The sequence below is a fragment of the Pelmatolapia mariae genome, linkage group LG7 (genome assembly GCF_036321145.2).
Source record: "Pelmatolapia mariae isolate MD_Pm_ZW linkage group LG7, Pm_UMD_F_2, whole genome shotgun sequence".
Lineage (NCBI taxonomy): Eukaryota > Metazoa > Chordata > Actinopteri > Cichliformes > Cichlidae > Pelmatolapia > Pelmatolapia mariae.
Genome location: NC_086233.1, coordinates 49,314,835 through 49,342,251, shown reverse-complemented (window position 1 = coordinate 49,342,251; position 27,417 = coordinate 49,314,835). Strand labels below are relative to the sequence as shown.

The 27,417-nt window shown below is 40.4% G+C and overlaps 1 protein-coding gene across 1 annotated transcript; it reads left to right on the top strand.

The window, feature by feature from the left end:
• The first annotated feature begins 4,980 nt into the window (after window positions 1-4,980).
• Window positions 4,981-26,603, top strand: LOC134631269 (homeobox protein aristaless-like 4). Its single transcript, XM_063479448.1, has 4 exons — window positions 4,981-5,699; window positions 15,121-15,434; window positions 22,271-22,399; window positions 22,784-26,603. The coding sequence occupies exons 1-4, from the start codon at window positions 5,357-5,359 to the stop codon at window positions 23,102-23,104; spliced, it is 1,107 nt and encodes a 368-aa protein (XP_063335518.1). The 5' UTR covers window positions 4,981-5,356; the 3' UTR covers window positions 23,105-26,603.
• Window positions 26,604-27,417: the final 814 nt, after the last annotated feature.

The window sequence follows — 27,417 nt, the reverse complement described above, 5'->3', positions numbered from 1 at the left end:
AGACATTTTATCCTTTTAGCTTTTTTGCATCTAAATGCACAAGGACTACTTTGTACATTCATATAATACTGTTAATGAATGCAGTTGTAAATGTGGTTATGGAAAAAACAGCAATGGTAGTCCAGCAAATGATTGATGCATTTATTATTTCCTAAATTCATCCATAGATTATTTTGGCCATAAGAAGTCAGAAAATGGAGAAATAAATGCTCATTATAATTTCTCAGACCACAACATGACACCTTAAAATTGTTTTGTCTAAAAGGAAGTCCATATCCCCCAAATACTAACATAAATATTATGTTAAAAATATATATTTTTTAAAGCAGACAGCAGCATCATTTATGCCACTTGAAAGACTGAATATCTGACATTTTATCTTTTTTTGTTTCAATTCTTTTAAATAAAATTATAATTAACCTAAGATATGTGTTAACTTGAGAACAGAATCATGACATTGGAGCTGGTGAATGTTTGGGACTTTTTCTTAACAAGTTAATAATGTGATTAATTTATTGTCAGCAGTTATTCAACATTATTAAAAATGTGCATCATTTGTACAACAATCAAAGTGAAAAACTTTTCAGATCACATTAATTAAACCTAACAGTAAACCTTAAACCTTAAACCTTAGTCTGACACCATTTTTAAAAAAAATCATTGATAATAAATTTTGTTTAATAATTTGATCTATAATGCATGAATAAAAACTCATAATAAAATCCTCAAACCTTTGCTTACATTCAGCTAATTGAAGATCTCAAAACTGAGGCAGTAAAAATAAATCCTGACTAATGAATTAACTGTAATGTGACAGATCTGTTAGGATACAGATTGCAAAGAGGATAAACATTATTTCCTTAGACGTGTATCTATATTTTCTGTCGACTACGGCAGCGATGGTGAACGGAGGTTTGCTACTTTGTGTCTCCATCCATGGCTGAACCAGATATAGAGCTGAGTGATGAAGGCAGCACAGCGTTCACTCTGTCTGCCCCTACTTGGTCCTGTTTATTGAATTACACATCAGTACAACCGCTGCCTCTTTTTTCTTTCCCCTCATCTCTGCTTAATTTGATCAGAGAATCTGCTGATGCAGTGTGTGCCCAGCTCATGTGAAACCAATTTAAAGCTACACATAAAAATCTGCTGTCCCTTTTACTCTCACACACATATACAAAGGGCGTGGTGTGTGCTATTTGTCAGACATGCAGAGACCCATTTCTATTAATACTCTGCCTGTACATATCTAAGCAGGGGACAGCAGGTGAAAGCTGGGCACTACATATAATAATGGGGCAACAACTGTGAGCAGAGTGATGTTTACAGAATGACAGCAGGTTTTAGGAGGGCGTTTTTGTGGAAACGTCAGTGAGGTCCATTATCTTGTTGCTTTTGCTACTGTATAAGGTTACTCAAACAACAATGGCAACGCGTTTGGACAGAAGAAATTCAACAATCAGTTACAGTAGTGACACTCTTGTGTGCTGAATTCTTCAAAAGCAGGCCCCTTCTGGACATTATTAAGAAAATTACGCTGCTGTGAATACTGCAGCAATTTGTGTCTGGTATTGTTTTTCCACAGAAAAACAAAGCTTGATTTCCAAGTTTAAAGTTGGAAAAAGTCACACACACACACACACACACACACACACACACACACACACACACACACACACACACACACACACACACACACACACACTGCTTCTCCTTTACTGAAAAACACAGAAAATTTACAGTAACTTCTGGACACAAGATGTTTCCTACTTGAAATGAAATTATATTTAGTCTGTGTGGAGAGTGATTAATTTACACATCAGTTCTCGTGTCAAAAAACAAATCTATCTTTCTCAGTCACAGAAAACAGTGTTCCTGTGCTAACTCTGCAAGTTTTTAAGCACCAACATGTGAATGAAGTAACAATAAGCAAAAACATTGAGGGGTAGAGAATTTCAATATAACCAAAAGTACTGTGCTGTAGCAGGGGGTGAATGCTGGTACTCCATACAGCAATGTCATCCCTAAATTAGACTGTGGCACAAAGGCAGAGGGAGATTTGATCTGAAGCTGTGATGTGACAGGCTCGTCTGAGGAGTCTCAGCCGGTTTATGAATTTCCAACATTACTTTCTATAAGGCAACTGGACATCACAGGAAATACTTCAGTTTCAGTTAACTTGCTGATATGACATGTATCTGCTAAATGAACCAGTGATCCATCTGCACGACAACATTAAAATCAGAGTCATCATTCCAATTGTTTCATATATATATATATATATATTCCCAGCAAGCATAGAAACTCTCTGCGGGGTGTATATTTCCTGTCCCTCATGTCTATAGCTTTCCCACTTTCAAACAGCATGGCAACGCTGGGACTAAGTAATCTAACCTAAAGCCCTTTCTCCAGCCCATTACCGCTTCGCCACACCTCTCAGACAAGAAACTGATAGCCGGAGGATCCTGCTGCTGATGCACACGAGGCCTGTGCCAACACAAACCCCAGAGGCAGAGAGCTGCTGCATCAGTGCAGAGCCCGGCCGCTCAGTGGTGAATACCTGGACATGGTTCCTGCTGGAAATTAAACAGGCAGGTCACCGTTAAGTGGAAACCTTTCACGGGGAATGCCATGCATTGGTGATGTATATCTGTGACAGCTGAGGCTTTAGCCTGTAGCAGTAGAATGGTTTGTATTAAGGGAGGCTTGCATATACACTGTAGTAAAGGCAAACTCTGTTATTCCGGTTTGGAGAGCTGTGTGAAAACCTTTAACTTCTTGTTCCTTAATTGTGACACGATTACCTTAAAATATTTGTATTTTCTTTTTTTTGTAGGATCTTACTCTGAAATTTTTTTTTATTATAGAAATACAAATGCACCGCAAAACAACTCAAATTCATACCCCTTATATTTATTTCCTATAAATGAGGTAAAATCATGCATGTAGAATTTCTCTCTCTTTTTTTAAATCCTGCACACACACCAACTAAACACACTACAAACCAACCTCTTTATTTGCAAAGAAAAGCCTGGTAAAATTATAAAATGTGCTAACTTTAATACTCAAAAATCCAATTAACAGAAAAGGGTTTTTTTCTTTCTTAGAACTCAAAGGCAACAGGGACTTTTGGTTTTAGCGAGTAAAAAACGATCTAAAAATTATTTATCTCTCTTATCATTAGAAAACAGTGCGAAATGAATAATTACAGACTGCATTAAAAACCCGCATGTTTGTCTTGTCTTCTGTCTCACATACGATCATAATGTTGATAATGTAAATAAACACTGATCATTCTGTGGGAGCCAAGCTTTCTGCTGCTTGTTTATATTCGTGTGCTTCGTGCTCTCGTCGAGACACGAAGACATAAAACAGCTGAAATAAACTGCAGGGATCTGAAGTATAAAAGCCGAACAGGTTTAATCGCCCCTCACATTACCAGCCGCAACACAGGCTCAAAATAAAAAAGAAAAGAAAATGACTAAAGAAAAGTTGGGGTTGGTGTGGTGTGCAGCCAGAGTCATACTCATTATATCTGAAATGTCTCTTTGCGGGAGACTTTTACTAACAAAACAGTCAAAAGTCTCGTAAAGGAATATCTGCACAGCCGGAGAGAAGCCGGCGGTGGACAGGACATCGCCGACAGACTGCACGTGCACCGGGCCTCAACCGATCATTTAGCTCTTTTCTTATTTTACAAGTGAACCATTTAAAATTTGAAAAAAGGGACCTCCTCAGAGAAAGAAACATAATGCATACTAAAAGATTACTGCTTCGGGCAAAAAAGCAACAAAAAAGCAACAAAAACAAACCGCTAACAGCTTAAAAATAGAGCTAATTCGTTTATTGGTGTCTCATTTTATCTTATATTTTTTAAGAAATTCAATCCTCCTGCTGGCTGAGTACACGGCTGCAGATGTGGACTGCATCATGTTGCTAAACAAGAGCCATAATTAAAGTTATAAAATTAATTAAACCTGAAAGAAAGAAAGAGAAGAGGACTCGAGAATTTAGATTAATAAAAATAAATGCAGAAACAAATAATAATAATAATAATAATAATAATGTTTGGCCAAATATTAAGGGACTATTACCATGTATATTACCATGTCACCATGCGATATTAATGCGAATCAGACACGCTCAGTTGCGCCAGATTGTAAAAGATTTGGGATTTATTTTTCTCATTTTCGCTGTCTCTCAAACTCTTAGGTAATCTTGACAATATCCTAAAAATTAAGGACGTGATTTGAGCCAGCTTAACCAATTTGACTACCGACAGACATAAAGGCCCATCTTGTTTCCTTAACCGCTTCATTCCAGCGTTTTATAGTCTAGAAAAGGCAAATTGCCGGCGCGGCTTCGTTGTACCAGATCTTTGCGCACGAAGCCAAGCAACCTATTTCAGCGAGCATGATGGGCTTAACGATTCATAATTAGGCCAATTCGATATTTACAAGTGCTCTTTTTCAAATGGCAAAGCTGCTTAATGATGCTCTGATTCTCCTCCACTGTGAGTGGAGTAGTAACGGCGTCGAGCCTGCGCAGTAACGGACCCCCCTGATAACGCGCTTCGTGCGGGCCTCCACAACATAAACACAAACAAAATATTTATGCAACACTGAAGTCTAACGACGACTGAATTTAGGAGCTGTTGTCGCTCGAATTTCCGGCTTGATCCATTTACACTTATGCTGTTTTCTCTCTTTTTTCCCACATATTTGGAACACAAATGAAGTTTCCACAAATGTCAGTTAATAAGCATCTGGCTTCCTTGGAAAAGAAGGAAGGAGTCCTTTAAAGGTTAATAAAAAGATATATTTTTTTCTCTAAGTAGGAGGTTAAGGTCCTACGCCATGCAACAACAGGAATCAAAGCAGTCATATTCATCCCCTAATTACATTAATGTCATGTGTTGTATCTCCCGCGTGTTTACCAAAAAAGCTGTCCCCCTTCTGAGCTTGACCTCCCATTTCTACTGGCTGCATAATAGCGGAGGCTGAAGCTCGGTGTGGGCCCTACTTCAGACGTGCGTCGAGCCTGAAGGTCGGAGTGCTGCGTGTGCGTGTGTCTGATACACTGTAGGCTACTGAGGCGGCATCAGCTTGAGGAAGGCATTTCTCTTTACCCCGACAAACCTTCAGGGGGCTTTTAGCATTTGTTCAGTCTGCAGTCTCTGGAAAACATCTGATTCATTTTTTAACCAGTCCCAGATGCGCCAGTGTGAGAGTGTGTGTGCATGAGCGCGGCAGTGTGAGCCTGTCAGTGCGAGAGAAATTTGGGAGAATATCTGCTGTCTGTAGAAGGGGAGGGAAACAAGAACCGTGTGGATTTTTTTAAATATATCTTTTTAGGTATGAACGCAGATACGTGCGTCTCATACTGCGATATGACATCGATGGATTCATATTATAGTACATCTACTGCGCAAAGTAGAGATCACCAAGCGAACCCTTTCAGGACTTTCCCAACCACTGAAACAAAATACAGTCCCACGTTCATTCCGGGTAAAGGGCAGGCTTACGGAGAGAAGTCCAGGAGTCCTTTCCAGCCGGACTGCCAGTCACTGGATGGCGCTGAGGAGGGCACCTTCAACAAATACCAGCTCTTCATGCAGCGACCGACCTGCAAAACTCCCCCGGAAGGCAGCAAGCTGCACCCGGACAGCGCACACAACGGGACGCTCATCTCCTGCTATGGTGAGTGCGCACAAGACAAAGTGCGATTTCTCCAGGGAATATATGTGTTGGCCAGACATTTAACGGTAATGCGAGGCAGGACGGGACATTTGCAAGCAATAAGTGCAATTTATAGTATTGTCTAACACACGGTGTGAAAATAAGCTGTCAAAGTAGAGCAGAGAGGAGGAGAAAGAGTGCGCATTAGTGTGCCATAAGTTCGTTTGTTGAACCCATCAGCCTGACTGGAGAAGCCGAGGTATGAAAAGAAAACATTTTTTGAAAAACAGACCTATTTTCTTTGAGCAGAACTGGTTCTGACTCAGGAACATAACCTTCACATTAAATCCCTTAAATCCGGATAATTGCAGAAAAAGTAAATATTAGAAGTAGGCTGATTTTTTTTACATGTCTAGTGAGATTAAAGGATTTTAGGTACTTGTACACCTGCAAGGTGAGTTATAATTAATGCATCAAACCTCTGGGTTTTATTTTAATTTAATGAGGCGCTTTGACCAAAGGCAGTTTGGTATTTTTGTGTCTTTAAATCGACTTTTTGTCCGTTTTTTACGCACTGGCGCTAAAAAATTAAAGCGCAAACGCAGAATTTTGTTTCCTGTGTCTGTCACTGCATCGCTGGACTGGCGAGCCCGCAGCACCGCTGAGACTGTTCTCACTCAACTACAACTGCAGCATGTTATCGTCAACAATAAATTATCTTAATCGCTGACAAATAAACTCAACTCGTGAAATATTGCTGTTATTATTATTATTTGGGGCACTTTGAGACCTGTCTGCGTTACGCGGAACCCTCAGCCTTACAGCCTATGAAACATAAAGCCTAATTTTTGGAGAATGTTTTGGACGTGCAGGAAATGGGCCTATAATTTTCTTTCCAGCAAGTCCTGCTTATTCTGTGAGAGTAAACACAAAAGGGCAAATTCTTCTTTTTTCAGGTTTGTTAATATTAATTAATCCATTTGATGGAGGTTTATAAGCCAAAAGCAATGCTTAGTTTATGTCCCTTAATTGTCCGTGTAGTCAACTTCGTACCAAATGCATTTAAATAGAGTTTATAATGAAAGCTTTACAGTTTTGCGACAATCACGACAATTCTGGAGCCACGCTTAAGGTCGGCAAAAGAAAAGGTTCTGCTTTTATTAAAATCAAAACAGACAACTTTATTAAGCCGATGGATCCGATTCAAATTATTCCGAGTGACAAAAGGTCAAAAGGGCAATAGGGTGAAAAAAAAGTAACAAACAGTAATCTTAAATATTTTTATGTCATATGTCTATAATATTCTACATCAAAAATCAGATTTTGGTGAACACTGAGGCAGACCGGTTGGCGTCAATTCCAGATGTTTACCACAGTGATATAGACGAAAACATCTGTTGGGATCACAGCTAAAACTAAGTGAATCGAGTCCTTTGTAGCAATCTATCCTAAATACATATATTCAGTTCTCACTGAAGTTCAGAAAAGTTCCAAAATTTGAGATCTAAAAACTGCTCATTACACGTAATGAATAAAAGTGCTTTGGTCTAATTCTGCTCTGCGTGATCTGTGAGGAGGAGACCGGCAGTATGTACATTTTTGTATAACCACCATCACACAGCCACGAAGTGCAAAGTGTTCTTTTTTGTTCTGAGAAAAAAAAATGGTGTCACTCTTCACTTTAGTCTGAACTGTCACCTTTTCTGCCTCCAACATTTTCAGCACCCCTGCGCTGAACTAAATCGACTTGGCAAGTGCATTGACAGAATCATTTAAACACCATCATTAAATGCAACATTGCCTCCCTTGAGGAGAGCTGTGCAATGTTAATATTGAAAATGTTGCAGCCAGATGAAGGCATCATGGCTCTGGGGAGGATACTTTGGGGACTTGCCAAAGCCTCAGGCGTCAACAGGGTTGTGCTGTTATGTGTGGTCCTCAATGGGAGATATATTGCTCAATGCTGATGCTTTATCTCCATCATGATGACAAAACTGTCTCGTCCCCAAAGGGAATTTTGAATGTGGTAACTTCAGCTACGGCTCTAAAGCTGTTTATGGCAAATCTCTATGTCATTCTGAAGATTTTACATGAAATTGTTTTCATACATCAAAACACCCAAAAGAGAGGCAACCAACTAGGCCATCTCTTTTAGATATGTATTAAAACTGCCATTTTTTAAATATACATAAAGTGCAAAGAACTGGAATTTTGTATTATCGTGGAATGTATTTAATAACTGCTCCATAATATCCACATTTCTTCTTTTAAATTTACACCTTTGATTTAGGAGATCCAAAACCCCTGAAACACCTTTACACCCACATGATTTCAGTGCAGCTCAGTACAATTCATCTGAGAAAATTGTAAAGTTATAGAAATCTAAGAAATATTTTAAAATCCAATTTAAATATTAATCAAAATATTTCAAGCTTTTTTAAATTTTACTTTATTAAAAAACATCCGGGTTCATGTGGTGTGGATATACTCTTAAATCTTGTTTATTAATAATACAACATTGTCTCATAAACCATATCTGTAGAAAAAGCAGAAAACAACACTGACTCAGGAAGCATGAATCAACATGCAGCCGTGCACAGTAGTGGCTCCGATCGGTGGGACTGTTCATTCTAAGCCTACGTTAATCAGGTAGACTGTCCTGCAGTGAAGGCAGGGATGGAGCCGACTACCTGCTCACATGGCGATGAATGAAATAAAAATCCCTGGAGCTGATCGAGAGCTGAGGAATGCAGGTCAGCGCCGCAGGAGAGGGCCGCATTAATACAAGGCAGATGTGCATTACTGGATCCTATAGTTATTATTCATACTCCCCAAACATCAGATCTCCAAAGCTACAGAGAGTCCCCAAGATGACAAAGTGGGACTGGTTTACATAACCCTGTCTCAACAATACCTTGTACAAATAAGCAAGGAGTCAGAAATGGACATGGAGATTGGGTAATGATTTGAGAGACTCGAGAGAAATGAGAGGGTTTCCAGGAAAGCGGCACATGTGTGGGAACGACTGTTTACGTGCACAGCACTTTATTGAACTCACTGTTTAATTTTAATTAATTTCAGTTTTTTGCCTTTGATAGGGGCTGCCCGCTTCAGAGCGGAGATCATATTGTTTCATGAACATAAACCAATCATTAGATTATTCTCACTCAGTATTTATAAAATGAAAGTAAGGTTTAAAGGTGGAACTCAGAGAGACACTAGTTTTGTGGTAATGCTAGTACAACTCGGGCTAAACGCTCATTGTACCATATCCTTTTCGCCTCTTCACAAAATAACCAAAGCAAATTATACACTCTGAAAGTACAACAATAGTCAATCTTTGTACTTTTAAACAACCCTCCTCCCCCTCAGCGGGACATTGAGCATCCTGCGATATGTAAAACATTTTCTCAGCATATGAAAACCAAAACACAAGCTCAAAAAGTCCTGGCAGCTCTTTAAAAGCGTCCTGTCAAAATACAGTATTCTAAGTACGCATTAAAAGGCTTGGGGAAGTGATGTCACAGGATACACATGTGCTGATGACTAACACATTGTGTTGATTTTAGCAAAAACGCGAGCGCCAGAGTGACACCTGTGATCGTACCAGCATGCTTCTGCGAACCAGAATCAATTCGAATACGTAATGAGTGAATGCTTGGAAGCAGTGGCTCATATAAATGTGTGACTCGGGACGCAAAGCAGCAGCATCTGGCCCGCCATGAAAAGAAATATACATCCATATAGCTTTGGCAACCCGAGATCTTGTTCTGTGTGGTGTTGTTTTTCTCAATGTCAAGTTCCTGCTTGTATCTGTTCCTGCACTCACTCTTGCTGCTGTGTTTTGCTGCTTTTTTGCTTTAACATTCAGTCATCCCTATTGCAGGCGAAAGTAACACACATACCAAAAATAAAGCGACTGACTCGGGCCAGCTGGCACACACTGTGGGGCCTGTTGTGCTGAGTCTGGCTCTGTGGCTTCACCTTTACTACTTTCATCAGTTAAATCTGACTCTAATCTAACCTCTGCAGGGTTGTTGAACAATGTGAACATACGGCCGCACAGGACTGTAGTGTGATCAAAAAGAGGAAAGTCATGGGAATGGCAAGAATTTGCTTGCCACTGTGATCTACTAGAAGAGAGGGATTTTGTAATGACCAACCTAATTGTAATGTTGCAGCAATAAAAAGAGTGGCAAATGTAATTTATCTTAATGCTTAATATGCAGTTTATATACAGTTCAAACACATGAATGTTTTTCTCAAGATTCTCCACATTTAAGAAAGACACTTGTGTTCTTCGTCCACTAGTTTCCCCTCAAACGACCTTAACCCCAAAACAATTTTTTGCGCCTTTTGATATGAGACAGTGAGCGACCCAGCCCAAGGTAATATGACAGCAGTGAGGTTTAACAGAAAGACTTTTGCTGTTTCCCAGGGAATCTGCATTCTTGCATGAGCCGCTGGCATAGATCTCTCCTCAGGAACATCTGGGAGCCTCCCTTCCACTGAGGAAACAACAGTCAACATCAGGTCTTAGAGCATGGTGCAGAAAAAAAAAAATCCGGGCTGAAGCGTGTCTGCGAGCCGACATTAACTGTAAATTAATAGTCACCTGTTGACAACCAAACCTGAAGGAATATTTGACTTTATTTGGTGGAGTGCTGCTGTCAGCTCCGAATGCTTTGAGAGAACATTTCAGAGCACTTTGTTTAAAAGCATTCCCTTCCCTATTTAGTGTTTGGTCATTAACCCTTCCCCAGGTTACTAATTTATAGTGTTTCTTTTATTTGGCTTCACTTGACCCTCCCTGTCCCGTTCCATAAAAACCGAGAGGGTGCCCTGTTGCTTTACAACCAGTTAAATTACACTTTGATGTTTTCTCTCTGTTTTCAGCAGTGATTAAATTGCTGACCCTAGTAAACATCTGACCTCGGCTAACTGAAGAGGTCTGCAGCTTGTCACAGAGAAACTGGCACATTGCGCAGATGGTGCGTTCACATATAACGTATATGAATCCTTAAACTAGCACAACTGTCAAAAACACATTCCTGTGAATGCCAAAAAAATTCGGAGCCAGCGCAGTGGAATCTTGGCTCCCAAAAGAAAGCAGTGTGTGATGGCTGTGTTCTCCGGAGCAGCGTGCAGAAGAGACAGCTCAGCATGCGGGAAAACTGAAAGATGCTTGTGGGAAAGGATTCTGTGTGGTTAGCGTGACAGAGAGAAAAGGGATGAGTTTGGCATACTAGACAGACAAAAGATGTTGATTATTGCAGATTCCAGTGTAAAATATGGCGGTAAAAGACTGGGTTAAGCTCAGAGACTTAAAGGGAGAGTTCAGCATGGGAAAATCCCTGATTAAGCCTCTTCTTGGATCTGATGGATGAGACAGTTATTAACACTTATAGGGATGTATGCTGTAGCCAGTTAAGTAACTGTGTAGACTAGTAACTAGTTAAGCCCAAAATACATCTATCAATAGATTTCAGGAAGAGCAAAATACAGCCAGGTGATCAAAACTGACTCGTAACAGTCTTAATTTCTCCTGCAAAATCCCCAAAGAACAATGAAAGAACAACAAACAAAGTTAAGGAATCTTGAGGCAAATGATTGCAAATAGTCACTACTGCTTTATGGGATTTCCAGTGCAATATACTGCAATATAACAACATCAAGCCCCAACCTAAATGAATGGAGAGAGACTCATAACCGCAGTTTAAACAGTGTAAGGGGCATAAAAACACACTGGTGGTATAGACTCACCACTCAGATCTGATGAAATCTGTTTAGATGGGTGACTTTGCCTCAAAAAAATGTTCCCCTTTAACGTTATACCTCCACCACGCTTGAGCAAAGTTTTACCACATTATGGATGAATTTACAACCCAGTCCTGAGTGCTGACACAATCACTGTCACTGGGTTATCCCATCAGAGTGCTGAAAATGGGATATGAGATACAGCATGCCACCACACAACTGAAAGTGTCATGAAAGTTAAATGTGTGTGTGCATCAGTGCAATAAAACTGGATTGAATTATATGTTTCTGGGTTCAGCTGATATAAAGCGCATAGCTTAGAAATGCTCTTTGGATGCAAGGGCAGGACAAAGCCCCTCTTTGGTAGTATCTTTGGCAAATTCTCCTATATATTTCTATTCAGGATTCTTTAATTGTCATACCCTACAATGTTTCTGTTAAAGGCCATGTTTTTTGGATCTATGCACAAAGAACTGAAAATGACAAAGTTAAAAAACAAAAACCACTTTCTGTGATGTCCACAGTTTGCTCATTTCTGTGGATAAAACAGATGAAATATACATAAACTGAAATATATGCATGTGAAAAGAAAGTTTTTACCAGACACAATCCTGTGACAAATTAAGTTCACCCTTACTGCTTCCATAGGAATTAAGAGGGTAAGTAGGAACCAGGCACTGCTAATCAAATGCACTTGAATAATTGATCATTAGCAAATGTGAGAACCTCTCTAAAACCAGTTTTAGCACTTTGCTGGTTTGGAGCATTCAGATGTGTGTTAACACAATACTATCTTTACTGTCCCAGAAAATCCACTCCAAGGTCAGAGACAAGAACTACATTTCAAACTCTACAGTCCTCATTTAGCATGTTAGATGTTAAAGTTCAAGGCAGTACAATTAGAAAAAGACCAAACAAGTATGGCTTGTTTGGAAAGTTACTCTTCTCTCTAAAATAAAAATAAAAAATGGCAGTACGGCTTAGGTTTGCACAGTTGTATCTAAACAAACCACGAGAAGTCTGACTTAGTGACCTTTGAACAAAGGAGGCCAAAGTGGAGATATCTGGCCATAATGCACAGTGACACGTTTGGTGAAAAGAAAAAGCAGCAGATCAGCACAAGTCGGCCAATGAACTCCATTGTATGCAAAAGTATTCTAGAGTCAAATGTGAGACCATCTGTCCAAAAGCTTAAGCTTGGGCAAAACTGGGGTATGCAAACAGACAAAGCGCTGCAGCAGATCTACAGAAAATTAGTGAAAAAAAAAGAAAAGAATAAAGGTGTTGCAATGGCCCAGTCAAAGCCCAACCTCAATGTAATTGAAATGCTCCAGAAACCGAAGAGACCTTAAGTTCTTGCTACAAACCTCAAGGCTAGCAAACCTCAGTAAAATGAAGCAACCTTATAAAGAAGAGTGGGCCAAGATTCCTCCACAATGATGTGAGACATTTGGTAAAGTCATACAGAACACAATTATTTCAAGTTATTGCTGGTGAAGGTGGTTCTACAAGCTACTGAATCATGGGGTGTACTTAGTTTTCCTCTTTGACATGACTATATGTTATATATATGTTACTTCCTGGTGGAATTTTTCAGAGACAGGCAAGCAATTTACCTCATCTTTCCAGTCCTTATGCCTTTAGCAGGCTGCTCACGGTAGCCTCACATTTAGTTACGGTAATGGGATTGGCATTGATCAGTGGATCCAATGTCTGGATAAGAAAAGAAATATGTGTATTTAAAAAAAAAAGTTAAATCATTTTTTTAATTGCACTGACAAATTGGAGTACCTCCCACACTCCATCCTACCCTTTTCCCATCTCCTCATCTGTGTGCAGCTGCAGTCTCACAGGATATGTGCCCCTTGCTCAGGGGCATAACTGGATTTTCTCTCACAGATGCAAATGCCAGACAGGAACCTGGAGTTGACCTGTCTTACTTTACTAACACTAGAACCATGCTCCTGCCCAGAGGCAGAATAAAATGACTGTACGTAGCTCGAGGATACGAGGCCAGCTCAGGGGTTGGTGATGTCAGAACATCTGCCTGCATGGAGACTGTAAAAAGGTCTGACAGGTAGGCCACTGCTGTATGAGGACATGAACTCCAGTTGGGCAACGCTGTGTTGTTCCATTAGTGTTTCAGCCCATGTAGGTCTGAGCCAGAAAGCAGGGAAGGGCTGCAGCAGTTCTGAGGGGATGACTATTGACATCTCATTGTGGGACACAAAAGCCCAAAGCGTACTAATCCATGAAAACAAACATGCTTGTTGCAGACAACCACCGCCTAACTTCATCACCCTAAAACTATTCAGTCATCTTGTTAACCACTAAAAAACAAGACTCTGTGACTCACTGTGTGTCAAAAGGTGTCAACTCTTTCAGTGAGGTAACTTTCTAAGAATGACACACGGCGATTACTGACATTACTCAGAAGAAAAATGCAACGTGACAAAAGCAAATGCATGCATACAAGCCCATAACTTTCAATCATTTGGCACTTCCTAACTCTGAGAAAAATTCTGTTGGATTAAAGTAATGGTGGTGTTGCACAAGACTCACAAGTCTGTTTATATGGAGGAGACCATTATGCACTGGTTTCAGACCAATACAGTTAGGACAGGGCACTCTCCATGCCCATTTGCAGGAAAGGCAAACAGAGGCTGACCGAGCACACTGTTCTCACTGGCCTGCAACCAGAGCCCTTCTGCTTATTTATTCACACGGCTGTTTGTTTATTGAAGGAGAAGGGACAGCTTTCTTCATCTCTTAAAAGGAAACAAAAAGCCAGCATGTGCTGACAGGAACAGAGCAAGGTCTGTAACAAAATGGATGCACTGAAAATTGAAGGTGACAAACACAATGTTGTTTACATCTCAGGGGGAAGGCTGTGGGGTAAGCGTGGTTGCCCCCATACACAAGGCCCGCCATACACACGGCCCGAGACGCACAGGATTTTGTGTGGCTCGGATTTCAGGTGGCGTGATTGAGAGATGTGAGGGGAGAAGGGCTCGAGGGTTGTGTCGCAGGTCACACCAATGCGTCGTGACATATCTTTCAAACTTTCTTTCCTGCTGCACACAGACGAGGCCTTTGAACCTTAAAATAAAACATCACAGAGATGATGTGTGCTTAAAGTAAATGTCATTTGGTGGGGATGCTGTAATATGATGATGAGCAGACACTCTTGGTGGCTTGAATGTGATCATTCAGCCACATTTTAAAGACACGTTGCTCTAATGAATGTTCTAACTGTAAACGTGGGACTATTGCTGAGAACACATGGCGCTTTTTATTCATCTCTAAGATGGTCAGAAAGATAACTGTCTGTTTATTATTACATAAATGAAATGATTTCATAGTAAAGCCACACTTTTAGTAAATTTTGAGAATGTTTTCTAATTTGGTAACACTTTATAATACGAACAGCAACCAAGTGTGTAATTGATATTTAATCAAATGGAATTTCAAAGCATTTCATTTAAACTTACAGGGTAATTATATTTACATACAAATACTTAAAGGTTGGTACTCTAGAAAAAAATGGGGTAACAAGTTAGGTTTTTACAGGAAAAAAGAAATAGTTATACTGTCAGTAAATTTAAGTTGTGTGTGAGTAATTTTAAGTACTACATAAATTACCGTTTTTGACCTCTTCCTTACTTTTCTTATCTCCAAAATACAGGAAAGGACAGCAGCAGCCTGACAGAGTCTGAGTTGCCCCAGAGCGTCGACCCTCCTGGGATGGAAAGCAGCTACCTGAACCTAAAGGAAACTGGAGTGAAGGGGCAGAGTGAACGCCCGGGGTCTGACCTTTCTAGCCCAATGGAAAAAAGTGAGGCAGAGAGCAACAAAGGCAAGAAGAGGCGCAATCGCACTACGTTCACCAGCTACCAGCTGGAGGAGCTGGAGAAGGTTTTCCAGAAGACACACTACCCTGATGTATATGCCCGTGAGCAGCTGGCACTCAGGACAGACCTGACAGAGGCCCGTGTACAGGTGAGGATGAAGTAAAAACAGAGGGTTATGCTTGAAAAGCACCTTTCTGCATTGACATAAGCCAAGAAGTCCTTTACTTATAAGAGAAAATGAATCTCTGTCATCTAATCAAAATATCACCAGATTTTATTTATGTCATAGAAACAAATTACTGTAATACACAATTAATCTATTTTATGACATATCCCCGTGTTGTTGTTGTTCCTAAATCATCACAAAAATGTTGATCCAGGATCAAGATTGCAACTGACCAAAACTATCACTAGTAACTTGATAATATATTTATTATATTGTATAAATTAATAAAAAACAGTTGTAATGCTTGTCCCAGAAGAGACTTTTATATAAACAAAATCATTTCTTTTCGTTTTCCTCCACAGTCCAAAGCAACATCACAACAGTGTGATTGGTCAGTTGCACTTGTGGACAACCATAATTATGATGACGTAAGAACAACACCAGCATAGAGATATCAGACAGACCGGGTCACATGCATACCCCCCCCCCCCCCACCCCCCCCCCCCACCCCCATCCCCACCCCACTCAGAGTCATGGTTTAGGGAAAAACAAACAAACAAAAAAACATTAGGTGTTTTGATTCTATTGGCACTGTAATAAAACATATGGTTTAGGAATGAACATGATCGTGTTAAAGACAGTGTTGCATTGTGAGTGGGAAATTAACAACTGTCTGTCCACTGGAGAACTTTGAGACTTTAATACAAACATATGTCATTTTCGTGCACTTGCTGAAGCAGCTGATGGTGTCCTTCTGTCTTGTTAAGACAGTTTCCATGAGTACAGTTGTTTGCACGCTGATAATCATTGGGGGAACTGACAGGGAAGGCTGAGAGTTACAAAGACTGTTCCTAGCATTAGACAGCAAGGCCTATTGTTCTCCATCTGTCTTTGTGCCTGCCAGTTTTAGATCAGAGTGGGATGGAGGAGACTTAGGGAATACGCTGCTCTTAGCACTTACATGGTGTAGACTCTGGAAAGGGTCAGAGGCCAAGGGTTTCTCCCCACACCGCCATGTTTAAACTACTTCACTGCACAGCTCTGGAGGCAACGAGGGAAAACACATGGAACACCATCAAAGCTATTTTGGCATGGATATAAAATACACTTTGAGATGCCAGTTTCAATTTCCACACATAGTCCGAGACATAGTCAGGGACAGAGAACCTGGCCTGGTCCTTGTGGTGGTACAGTAAAATAAGTACATTCATGTTGCATTCACACAGACCCATCTATGCCCCAGATGAATATAATTAACGTCTTCATCTGACAGGCACACTGCAGACTCTGTTGAGTCACTGTGAGGTTTGACCCATACTTCTAAAATCAAACCCTAAATATGCATGCAATCAAGACTAAACCCCACAATTTCAACTGAAGGTACATTGAGACAAAGTCCAGGGATATCCAATTGTTGAATACCAAGGGGCACTCGATGCTCGGAAAGCAATCGAGAATCCTTTTCATCTGCAAAACAACAGCAATTGAAATCCAGAATACAGATGTTTTCTGCCAAATTGCCAGTGTCAAGGTCCTACGGTTTCATCCTCAGTTTTGATGTCGAATGTCTTCATAAAATCAGGCTGCAGCTTTCCAATAACACGATCTGTGACTTCTGGTGCCATTACTTTCTTTAGAAGCAATTAGCTCAGAGCCTCGTGACTTGAACTTCACCATACGGCCTACTTTTTATTGAGGAGGAGGAGGCTGTACGTGATTGACTGCTGAGGCAGTCTATCAATTGCAGTGGTCCTAGATGACAGAGATGAGGTGAGACGGCTGGACTTCAAAGCTGCTTTTGGAGTTGTGGACTCTGCCCTCCCTTTCTCCCTCTTCCTTTCTCTCTGCCTGCTGGCTCTGGAGCATAAATAAAGCTCTTTAATGGCTCTGTAAGCTGCATTTCGCTGTCAGCGTCTTTAGCAATTACTGTATCACCGCCAAGCTATTTGAGCTCCAAGACCACTGAGCCACCTTCCTTGCAGATGTCTGCTAAAATAAAATAAACAGGAGTCGTGAGTGTGTGTAGTTGGTAAATAGCATCATTTTGGGTTTTATATATTATTAACCACTGGTGTTCATCATGACAAACAATTAAGACAATTTATGTTAATTGGAAAACTGCTTGCACAAAAACAGCAGTGACCTTCAATTTCTCAAGAACTGCATGAATTTATAAGTCAGGGAATATGAGAGATGGAGCAGCAAGGGACACATCTGACTCCGCAATGTTTCCCGAATTATCTCTCTGCCAAACTATTTGGCAGGGGTCTCGTTCCTACTGCCGTTCAAAGGAAAAGCTACGTAGAGCAAACTCTCTGTGAAACATTACACACTCAGAAACCAAGACAAGGGAAATATATGTGCTCAGAAACTGTTTATGAAAAAGCTTCCAGTAAGTGCTTGAGAGGGTCCAGGTTAAAATACTGCATTTTTTGGAGAGCAACTTTGAAATGTGAATATAACATGGTATGCAAATGTGTGTGATTCTGTGTGTATGTGTGTGCACGTCTGGTCCACTGCTCTTGTCTGCACGCCTCTCAAAGGTCAGAGGGGTTAGCTGCGGAAAGCCGAGGGCTTAGGCATCAGGAAATTAAACATGAAATGAAAACAAGCTCCAGTTTGAACATTCTCCCATCTCACTTTCCAATATCCCCACTTCCCCTCACTGACTTAAAACGGAGGGAGGAGAGAGACATGGAGAGAGGGGTCGGAGTTGGGGGCGGGGTGGCGAGGGACAGAAGAGCCTGAGCTTCAACACAGGAGTGGGAGTACAATAACGGCGCTGGGTGACTGACAGCAGAGCTTTGAAATATGCGATTTTTTATATTTTTGATAACAATCTAAGACCAGAATCGAGAAGGTCATTCATCAGGCTCTGTTGCTATTCTGACAGCATTTCCTCAAAGAGTTTTATAAATATTTAAATGAAATGTGACTATTTTCATTATACAGGTAAACAAAAATTAAGACTAGTTTACAAAGACGGAGGGAAGGGCAGTACGACTCTGATGGTTGATCCAGCAGATGCTCTTGTCCTGCATGTATATATATATTATAAAAATCCAGGAAGTCTAGCTACATATCATGTGGTGCCAGCACAGTATGAAAACTGAATGAGGCATCTCTATTTGTCAAAATCACAATTAAAATGAAAAACTTTGGTTTGCTGAGAAAGAAAAACTTATTTTACGTGCAGGGCACTGAAAAATTCTTTAAGAGTCTGAAATGGCTTTAGAACATAAGTGCGTTTACACTGTGATTAACTGTTTACACTGTACCTGGCTCGTACCAATCACTGTTGTATCAATAGACTGTTACATTTACTATAAAACTAAAGGAGGGTACCGTGGACATCATAAACACCTCGTGGTTTACCTGTGGCGAGTTAGTAAATGGGCAAACTTATACAACATCTTTCAAACTTTGCCAGAATTGCATATATTTGGAGGGAAATTGAGTCCTTGAGCTGGTAATACATTAATCACATTAGTAACATATCTTTGTAGAACTGAGGCTGTAATGAAACTTAATGTTGGTGTTTTCATGTTGGGGCTTATATTTGGAAACTTGTGATATTATGAGCTCGTGTAACCAAAGAGCCACCAAAGGAAAGGCATGACAAATCTTAAACAATAATAGATCCCAAATCCTCAGGAGGAGTATAAAATAGACCCACAAACCTACTTCCAAACATATGATATAATTCAAAGGGCTACAACCCCTCACCTTGACATTGGGCTTCAGCCACAACCTCACATATCAGCTTACCACTCAGTAAGGGTGAGCTGTTCTCTAATCTCACCAGCTGACCCAAAGAATGTCGGAGTCAGACGACACTTCTTTACGTCAGTTTCTTGCAAAAATACAGACATATGGATATGTTATTCACTTTGACTTTGCTAGGAGGTCAATGCATCTAAAAAAATGAGACGATGAGTTTGCAGGTTAGGGTGCTTATAGGTGGTCTTATCTCATATGTTTAAAGTCAACTCCTTACTATAAGAAAATCAGCATTTTGCAAATATGCATTTGTACGACAGTGCTCAATTCTGCCACCAAACTTTATTGTTGACTGAGAGAAATGGCCAGAGACAAGAGTGGGGATTTGAAGGGGATGACTGAAGGGAAATTGCATGTCAGGGACTGTGAAAACCACAAGCTGATTGGGCTGGGAATCAGCCCAACAATCCAAGTCCTAACCCCTGTGTCAAAGCGAGGCTGCCCTCTCTTTTCTCTTTGAAGAAGTTTCCCCCTTCTCTCCAGGGAGGATAAGATTCAAACAACCAACAAATAGATACAGATAAACATGTGGAGACTCCCAGTAACCCCCTCTGCTTTTTCTATTCTCTTGCAAGGAGATGTGAGAAAATTCTACAGAAAAAAAGTTTAATGAAAGATGCAGTTGCTGTGATAATCTGTATGGTTTAATCTGTATCTGTTGACTATTTTGAAACATACAGTACTGTATAAAAGTCTTGGTCTACCCTTCATTTCCTTATATTTTGCTTCCAAGGCGCCAGACTTTCTCAGAAGTTTTTAAAGTGGTCTAAGGTTTTGTTTGGACATTGACTCTTTTTTTCTCTCATTTTCAGTCCAATCTTTCTAACTGACCGTTTTTAGATGAATGTTTTTTCTTGTTTGTTAACCCAGCTAACATTGACTTATGCATCACTCAAATATAAAAAGCATCTAACTCAAGGGATGGGGACTCAAGGGAACTCAAGGGAACCAGTGTTGTACGTAAAACACATCTTAGTAAAGAATCACTTTTAAATTGTATCTTTAGGCACTTTTTTTTTTTTTTTACCAGCCAACTGTTACAAAAGCACATCATTTGTTCATATTTATTTTATTGAATCTACAAAAAATGCCAAAGATAACACACTATGACAGAAGAAGTGACAGGCCTATCTAAAGGTCAGGTCCTTAAAAAAATAGGGAAAAAAAATCCAGCAAAGATCCGTCCATCTACTGTTTACTGGAACCACATCAGAAATTGCCTGAGTGGAGGGGTGACTGTCAAGAAGTCATTCTGAAGGTAGAGAAACAGGGAGAAAAGGCTGAGGTATGCCACATTACAAAGGAAGTGGACTGAAAATCAGTGACAACAGCTCTTCTGGAGTGATGAAGGTAGATTTTATATTTCTGGTTGTCGATATGTACGGAGAAAGTGAAGAGAGAGGTACTGAGCATTTACAGCCTCCTGTAAAATACAATGGAGGCTCTGTCATGGCTTGGAGCTGCATTTCAGTCCATGGTGTCGAGGATCCTGTCAGATTTTGATGCAATATTGTCTGGAAAGCATCTGATTGGCAACAGCTTCAAACATCACAATGATCACAAACATACTGACAATGCAGTAAAAGTGTACCTGGATAGAAAGAAAATACACTGTAGAACACTGCTGCTTATGTAATGGCTTCCCCAGAGCCCAGACCTCAAAATATTCACAGAGAATAGAACAAAAGACCGCTAACACCCAAAAAAGACCTTTAAATGTCCTTCAAGAAGCCTGAAGAACTATTCCCACAGACCGCTTAAAGAAACTACACGCAAGTTTGCCTGAGAGAGTTCAGATTGTGTTGAAGAATAAATGTGTTCATGCCTATGCCAAATAAAACAGTTCTTTTGCAAAGTACTGTATTATTTGCTAATCATCTTCTTTTCATTTTAATTCCCAAAACAATAGGGCACACAACTGGGCTACATAAAATAGAATAGTACTAAGTTTGCAACTGAATATTATTTTCATTGTTTGTTATTAGAACAAATGAATTCTTCATTTATTAAAACATTAATTATTTTACCAGGCAGTTGTATGTGTGTAATCAATATCTAGTATCTATTTTTCCTTATTTTTATCCACACTCATCAATATCGTGTAACCCTAGATAAGAAAAGAACCTTTGCAAGAGCAAAAGTGATGAGATTTGTCTTCCAGTATGTAGAACATCATGAATTTCTACAGTGTATTAGGCATCACATCAATTAACACTAAGATTTTAGGGGAAAAAATGTTCTTGGGGAGTTCTTTTAGGTTTCAGCCTTTACTGCCTCTAGAAATCGGTCCTTCATAACCATCTTCTACTTTGCGGTCATGAAGAAGTGGACTAAGCAGCCTGCACTTGGTCTGTCAGCAGGTTCCTGAAAGCTCAACCCTCTGAGAAGTAGCAAGTCTACAAATCTGAAGAGCAGTAGTCATTTCATGTGCTACAAACAATGCTTAGTAAAACTAAAGATGAATATACACACACACACACATACTCTATGCACATATATACAGTATATATGTCCTTGGTCAAAAGTTCAACATTTGTTCCATGGATTATACAGAGGGATTCCCCACTGGATCCCACTGTGCTGACATGTGGGAGAGAGCACACCTTTCTCAGAGTGATTTATGAACGGCTACAGGCCCAGATGTGGATCTGTCGACGCGGGCAGCCTGAAGGGAGGCAGACGTCTGTGTATCAAAGGGAGGAGCTGAAACATGCAGCACCAGGGGAGACTCACCATTTTCACATCAATAGCTCAGTGTGGACGGCACTTTAAAGACACGTCAAGTCTTAAAATCGGGGCTCGGACTTTCATGTGCGGCAGAATTTATTTGCTTCACTGTCCTCATTTTATGTGGTCTTTTACTTTGTCTTTCTTAGCAAGAAGATGGCCCAGTTTTCTGTGGGAAAAACTAAAGCACTCTGTGTACTTTTTAAGAGCTTTAATGGCCTTGTTTAAGAAGGATATTCACATTTCTGTTTGATAGTGTTTGGTCTCTATTTGGTTAGAGGTATTGTCCTGATAGTCTGTTTTCTTCGCAGGTGTGGTTCCAGAACCGCAGAGCCAAGTGGAGGAAGAGAGAGCGTTTTGGCCAGATGCAACAGGTCCGCACGCACTTCTCCACAGCTTACGAGCTGCCGTTGCTCGCTCGGCCTGAGAACTATGCACAGGTAAATGTTCAGTCCTCAGTGGTGTGCACATTACAGATACACCTGATGGCAGGTATCAGAATTGCAGTTAGGAAGTGTGAAATTAAACCTGTAATAGTTATTATTATGGGGCAGAGAGAAACCTCTGAACACAGCGTTAACATATCACAGCAGTAAAATTGTAGTTGGAATGATTTAGATCTAATATTTGCTCTCTCTTAACGTTTCTTCGGTCTAAGTGTTAAATTTGAGGACTTCTACTATTAACAGCAGCTGATGTGGCAAAAAAAAAAAATCAAAAACAATTCTGTGCAGGTAACTATTACTATGGCAGGACTATTATTTTTCATGTGTTCATTTGAAACAACAGTTATTATGAAAATATCTCCTCTTTTTCTTCTCCAGATCCAGAACCCTTCATGGATAGGGAGCAGCAGCGGGGCATCTCCGGTGCCCGGCTGTGTCGTGCCTTGTGACTCTGTGCCCTCCTGCATGCCCCCTCACCCTCACGGTCCTGGAGGAGTCTCTGACTTCCTGGGCGTACCAAGTCCAGGAAGCAGCCACATGGGACAGACTCATATGGGCAGTCTGTTTGGGGGCGCTGGGATCGGTGGGGGAATCAATGGCTATGATCTCAATGTTGATCCAGATCGAAAGTCCTCCAGCATAGCTGCGCTGCGTATGAAGGCCAAGGAACACAGTGCAGCCATCTCCTGGGCTACATGATGTTCCAGCCCGATCCCAACCTGCCCCCATAAGGCCCCTGCCCTGGAGCAGCCGTCAGCAAGCACTATGGGGGGAGGAGGAGAGCACTAATGATAACACAGGTCAAATGAACAGGGAGAGACTGTGGAGATAACAGAGGCCACCGCAGCTGCCGATGCAACCAAGACAACTGTGTCTATGACAATCAGCAGATGCTGAAAGTGAGAGAAAAGCAGAGGTGTGACTTAGATGAGAATATCACCTAGATGTTGATTCTTGATTCCTTGATCTCTCAGGTCTCATGCAACTATGCTGTTTATACCCCAATAAACCGATCAACATGAATCTGTTTTCACTCAAATTCAGCAAACCCAAACCTGGTTTTATTAATGTCCTCACAGACTTATAGCCCATAATCCCAAGAACAGTATCTTCATTTAAAGAGCAGATCTTGATTCAAATCATTTGCCTTCTTTATCGTATCTTTTATACCGACCATCCCACCACACACCATTCTGTTCCACTGTATAAACCAGTTCATTTCTGTACATTTCACTAGTATGTTGTTGGGAGTTTATTTCCCTGCAGAGAAGGGCAGAGTAAGTGAACAGAGTCTAACTGAGCGAGAGCAGACATGGCCTGCCAATTGAGTCTGGGTGGAGGGCAGGGCTTAGATTGGCAGCAATTTCAAATGAAGTTGTCATTTCCCTCCCAGGGTTCCCTCCACAGGTTCAACTAATAGGCTCAGGCTTCAGGTTACAGGAAATGGTGTCTCCATTGGCAGACAAGGCACAGGAATGCACAGCAGCAACCTTCAACACCAGCTTACCACGCCAGCTCTAATCAGCAACCAGCAGGAATAGACACAGTTAATTAGCATCAAAGTGAGCCTTTCTGCCCTGTGAAAGCTGCAGTACATCACAGTCTACACGGTGAGGACATACTGCACACACACAGAAGTGATCGCTTCATCGCTAGACGTGGGTTCAGCAGGGATGAAGGTTCAATTCATAGCTTGGTAACAGAATCTTATACATGCCAGAGACTGCAGGCCAAATCAATGGGCCTAATCGTCCCGAAGAGCATTCGGTAATGTTTGGTCAATGTGATGACATTAGAGCTGGACTACAGGAATGTGGTGAGCATGTCCAGTGATTGTAGGGGTATCTGTGTGTGTGTTACCCCGCCGGAATAAGCTTGTCACAAGAGCTGGGCTCCAGGCCGAGGCTAGAGACAGGCTTCATTAGCCTTTTGGCTGATCTCTCTATGACGCATGCTGGGCTACATATCGGTTTTCTTTTCTCCTGCGTGGATGATGGCAAGAAACCCAGTGTGACATCTTGGAATGTCTCGCTGCCCAAAACCCAAAGATATTCAGTTTATGGTAACATAAGATAAAGTTAAACATCAATTCAACAGTTTGTTTGGCGTTTTTGCTTGACAAATGACTTCATTGATCAAGTGTATATGATTATAGTTGTTGAGTTACTGTCACCCACTGCTGCAGTCACATCTGAGATTTCAGCAACATAAAAAACCCCTCTTTTAATGGTGATACTTGTCTATTCAACTACTAAATGTTGCGTCAGCATCTCAAACCAAAACAAAAGGGCCCGCTGGCCACTGCTCCCCTCCCTCATTTCATATTTCAGTTACAGTTAGGAAGGTATTTTACATGACAGCCAAAAACACCAACAAAAATCCAGTCATGATAATTGGCTGACGTCTGCATTGTGAAACTTATTGCATGGTAGCCATGTGCTTTTAGTCAGCTGATCATGAGCCCACCGTGGTGATGAAAGTTTGTGTTGCCGTTCTCCTTTTCGGTTCTGCTGCAGCTGAGGTGGTAGAATAATTTGACAATGAAGTGGAGGGTTGCAGTTTGATTCTCCTCTCTGGGCAAGACAGCAAACCCAGTTTAATCTCTGTGACAGGCCCACACCTTGCATGGCTCTGTCCTCTTAGTGGTTGCTTACCGGTCTTAATCTTAAAGGTTTAGTTTCCTGGATTTGGATTAATTCTAGTCCTGGACTAAAACTTTTTTCAGCGGGGATCCTTATCAACTTTTTCTTTTAGTCTTCGGCTAGGCTTAATACAAACCTACGACTGATACAAGCAAACGTGCTACATAAGCACTGTCCGTTTACTACTCCTCTGCTCTCTGTTTCACTGTGTGTACAATGCGATGGAAACAAGCACAAGCAAAAGAGAGCAAAACAACAGGATTCAGATAATCTGAAATGATGTGACTGCACAGAAAAAGATGGATAAAATACTTATTTGCTTCTTGGGGAAAAATGCTGATTGCTCAGCCTCTACATTGTCTTTTCATTTTTAGTGTCATTCTGGTCTCTTTATGAAGACGTCCCAAAGAGAGGGACTTACATGCACTAGCATGTACAACCATGTTTTCCATTGAGAACATTTATGAAAAATCAAAAATGTTAACATTTACCTTTGTGTGTGCAAGGAAACACCATTTAATGAGGACCAGATGATGATGTCTTTATTGTCTTTATATATTCCCTGCAGAGGGTACTCAAACCTCAGCAAAGTAAAAGACAAGGACCTCTAAGATTAGAAATGTGTGACTCAATCCTTACTTTGTCAAGTTGACCTTGCGTTGCCGGTACTCCCTCAGTGCTCCACTCCTCTGCAGCTCCGTCCGTGTTGATACTACTGAAATAAAGCAATTGAAATCCATGGTTGTAATGTCATATTGTGTGAATATGAACAATATAAATAATATTGTTCTTTTGCTTGTACATTTGTTTTGCATATTTGTCAAATAATGGACCACAAGAGATAAGCCAATGAAGTATTACCTTAATATTGCTGAGAAATGTAAAATTATGTTCTTTGTTATTTTGAAAAGTAGCCATGGAAGAAAGGCTGAAATTTTGTTCACATTTTTTTATGGCTTTAAGCGTTTTTGTATATTAATCAAGTATTTCCATGTATGATTGTGCCAGTGCAATAAGTTATTGCACTTAGATTGTCCGAGTTTTTTTTTTAATCATTATTTTTGCCTATTCCACTGGGACGCTTCCTTTAATAAAGCCAGAGACTACGTGGTTTTGGTTTTGTCCCAGGAGAAAAAGAAAAACTAAGAAAAGAGAAAAAAAACGAAGCCCGTCCATATTTAGCACTGCTCATGTGCTGTATTTTTGTACAGAAGTAACTCGCTGTGTTTGTTAATGATGGTTTCTAAATGATTTTGAAATAAATTGATCTTCAGTGGCAGAATGAGTGCAAATAGTTTTGTTTTTCTTTCTTTGAAAGGTTAAGAAATTTAACTCATGTCCACCACAATCATTTTCTGAAAGAGAAGGAGTTTGGTTTATTTGGGCTGTTTCTTTGGGTGAGTGAATGCTGGCTGTAGGATTGTATTTAATGGATAGATGGACAGCGAGTTGTAAACAATTATTAAACCAACATATTGAAAAACCACAAGTAGTGGCTCTATAGTTATAACTTTTGGAGCTACTTGGTGTTTTTTTTTCTTTGTGAATTTGGGAGCAGCTGAAAATATTTCTTGAATAAACAATAAGAAATAATGTTGTGCAATGTTTTATGTTTTCAGCAGTAGCACAATAAAGGGAAAAGTAAAATTTTCAGACTCTAAAAATACTCAGCAGTGTACGGCATGATCACAACAGTGACCTACAAACTTTTCATACAGTATATGCAAAATAAGCACTGACAGTAGAAACTATTGTTTAACTGTTTATCTATGGTCAGCTATTCAAGAGTAGATCATATTTCTTCCATACAGAGAGAAATAATCTTTGTTGGTTTCTTGTTAAATTCAGAATTCTGTTTAAAATCCTTACATAAAAAGTTCTGAACAATCAGACCTCATAATAGTTACCTCAAATCTCAAAAACATCAGAGCACCAATGGAGCACTGCACTCTCAGGCAGCGGACACACTATGTGCTTCTAAGATTAGGCTTAACACTTTCCTTTTTGATAAAGCTTAACATTGGATCAGGTGACCCTGAACCCCCCTTAGTTGTACTGCTATAGGCTGAGACTGCTGGAGGATTTCCCATGATGCCCCCTCCCCCATATATTTACATATTTCCATTTGAATGCACAAACATTCTGTCTTCTGTCTCTCTTCTCTTTCTCCTCATTCCCAAACCAGTCACGACACATAGCTGCGCCTCCCTGAGCAGGGTTCTGCCGGAGGTCTCTTCCTGTTAAAAGGGAGTTCTTCCTCCCCGCTCTTAGCAAATTGTTGTTCACATGGGATCATGTAATTGTTGTGGGTCTCTCTCTAAAATTGTAGGGTCGTTTCTTTATCTTGCAACATAAATAGCTCTTATGGTG

What these genes read in the sequence shown, in the direction of transcription:
- LOC134631269 (XM_063479448.1), top strand. Translation starts at nt 5,357, where the DNA reads ATGAACGCAGATACGTGCGTCTCATACTGCGATATGACATCGATGGAT. An exon ending in GACGCTCATCTCCTGCTATG is followed by an intron (nt 5,700 to 15,120) that starts GTGAGTGCGCAC and finishes TCCAAAATACAG; the next exon opens with GAAAGGACAGCAGCAGCCTG. An exon ending in TGACAGAGGCCCGTGTACAG is followed by an intron (nt 15,435 to 22,270) that starts GTGAGGATGAAG and finishes TTTTCTTCGCAG; the next exon opens with GTGTGGTTCCAGAACCGCAG.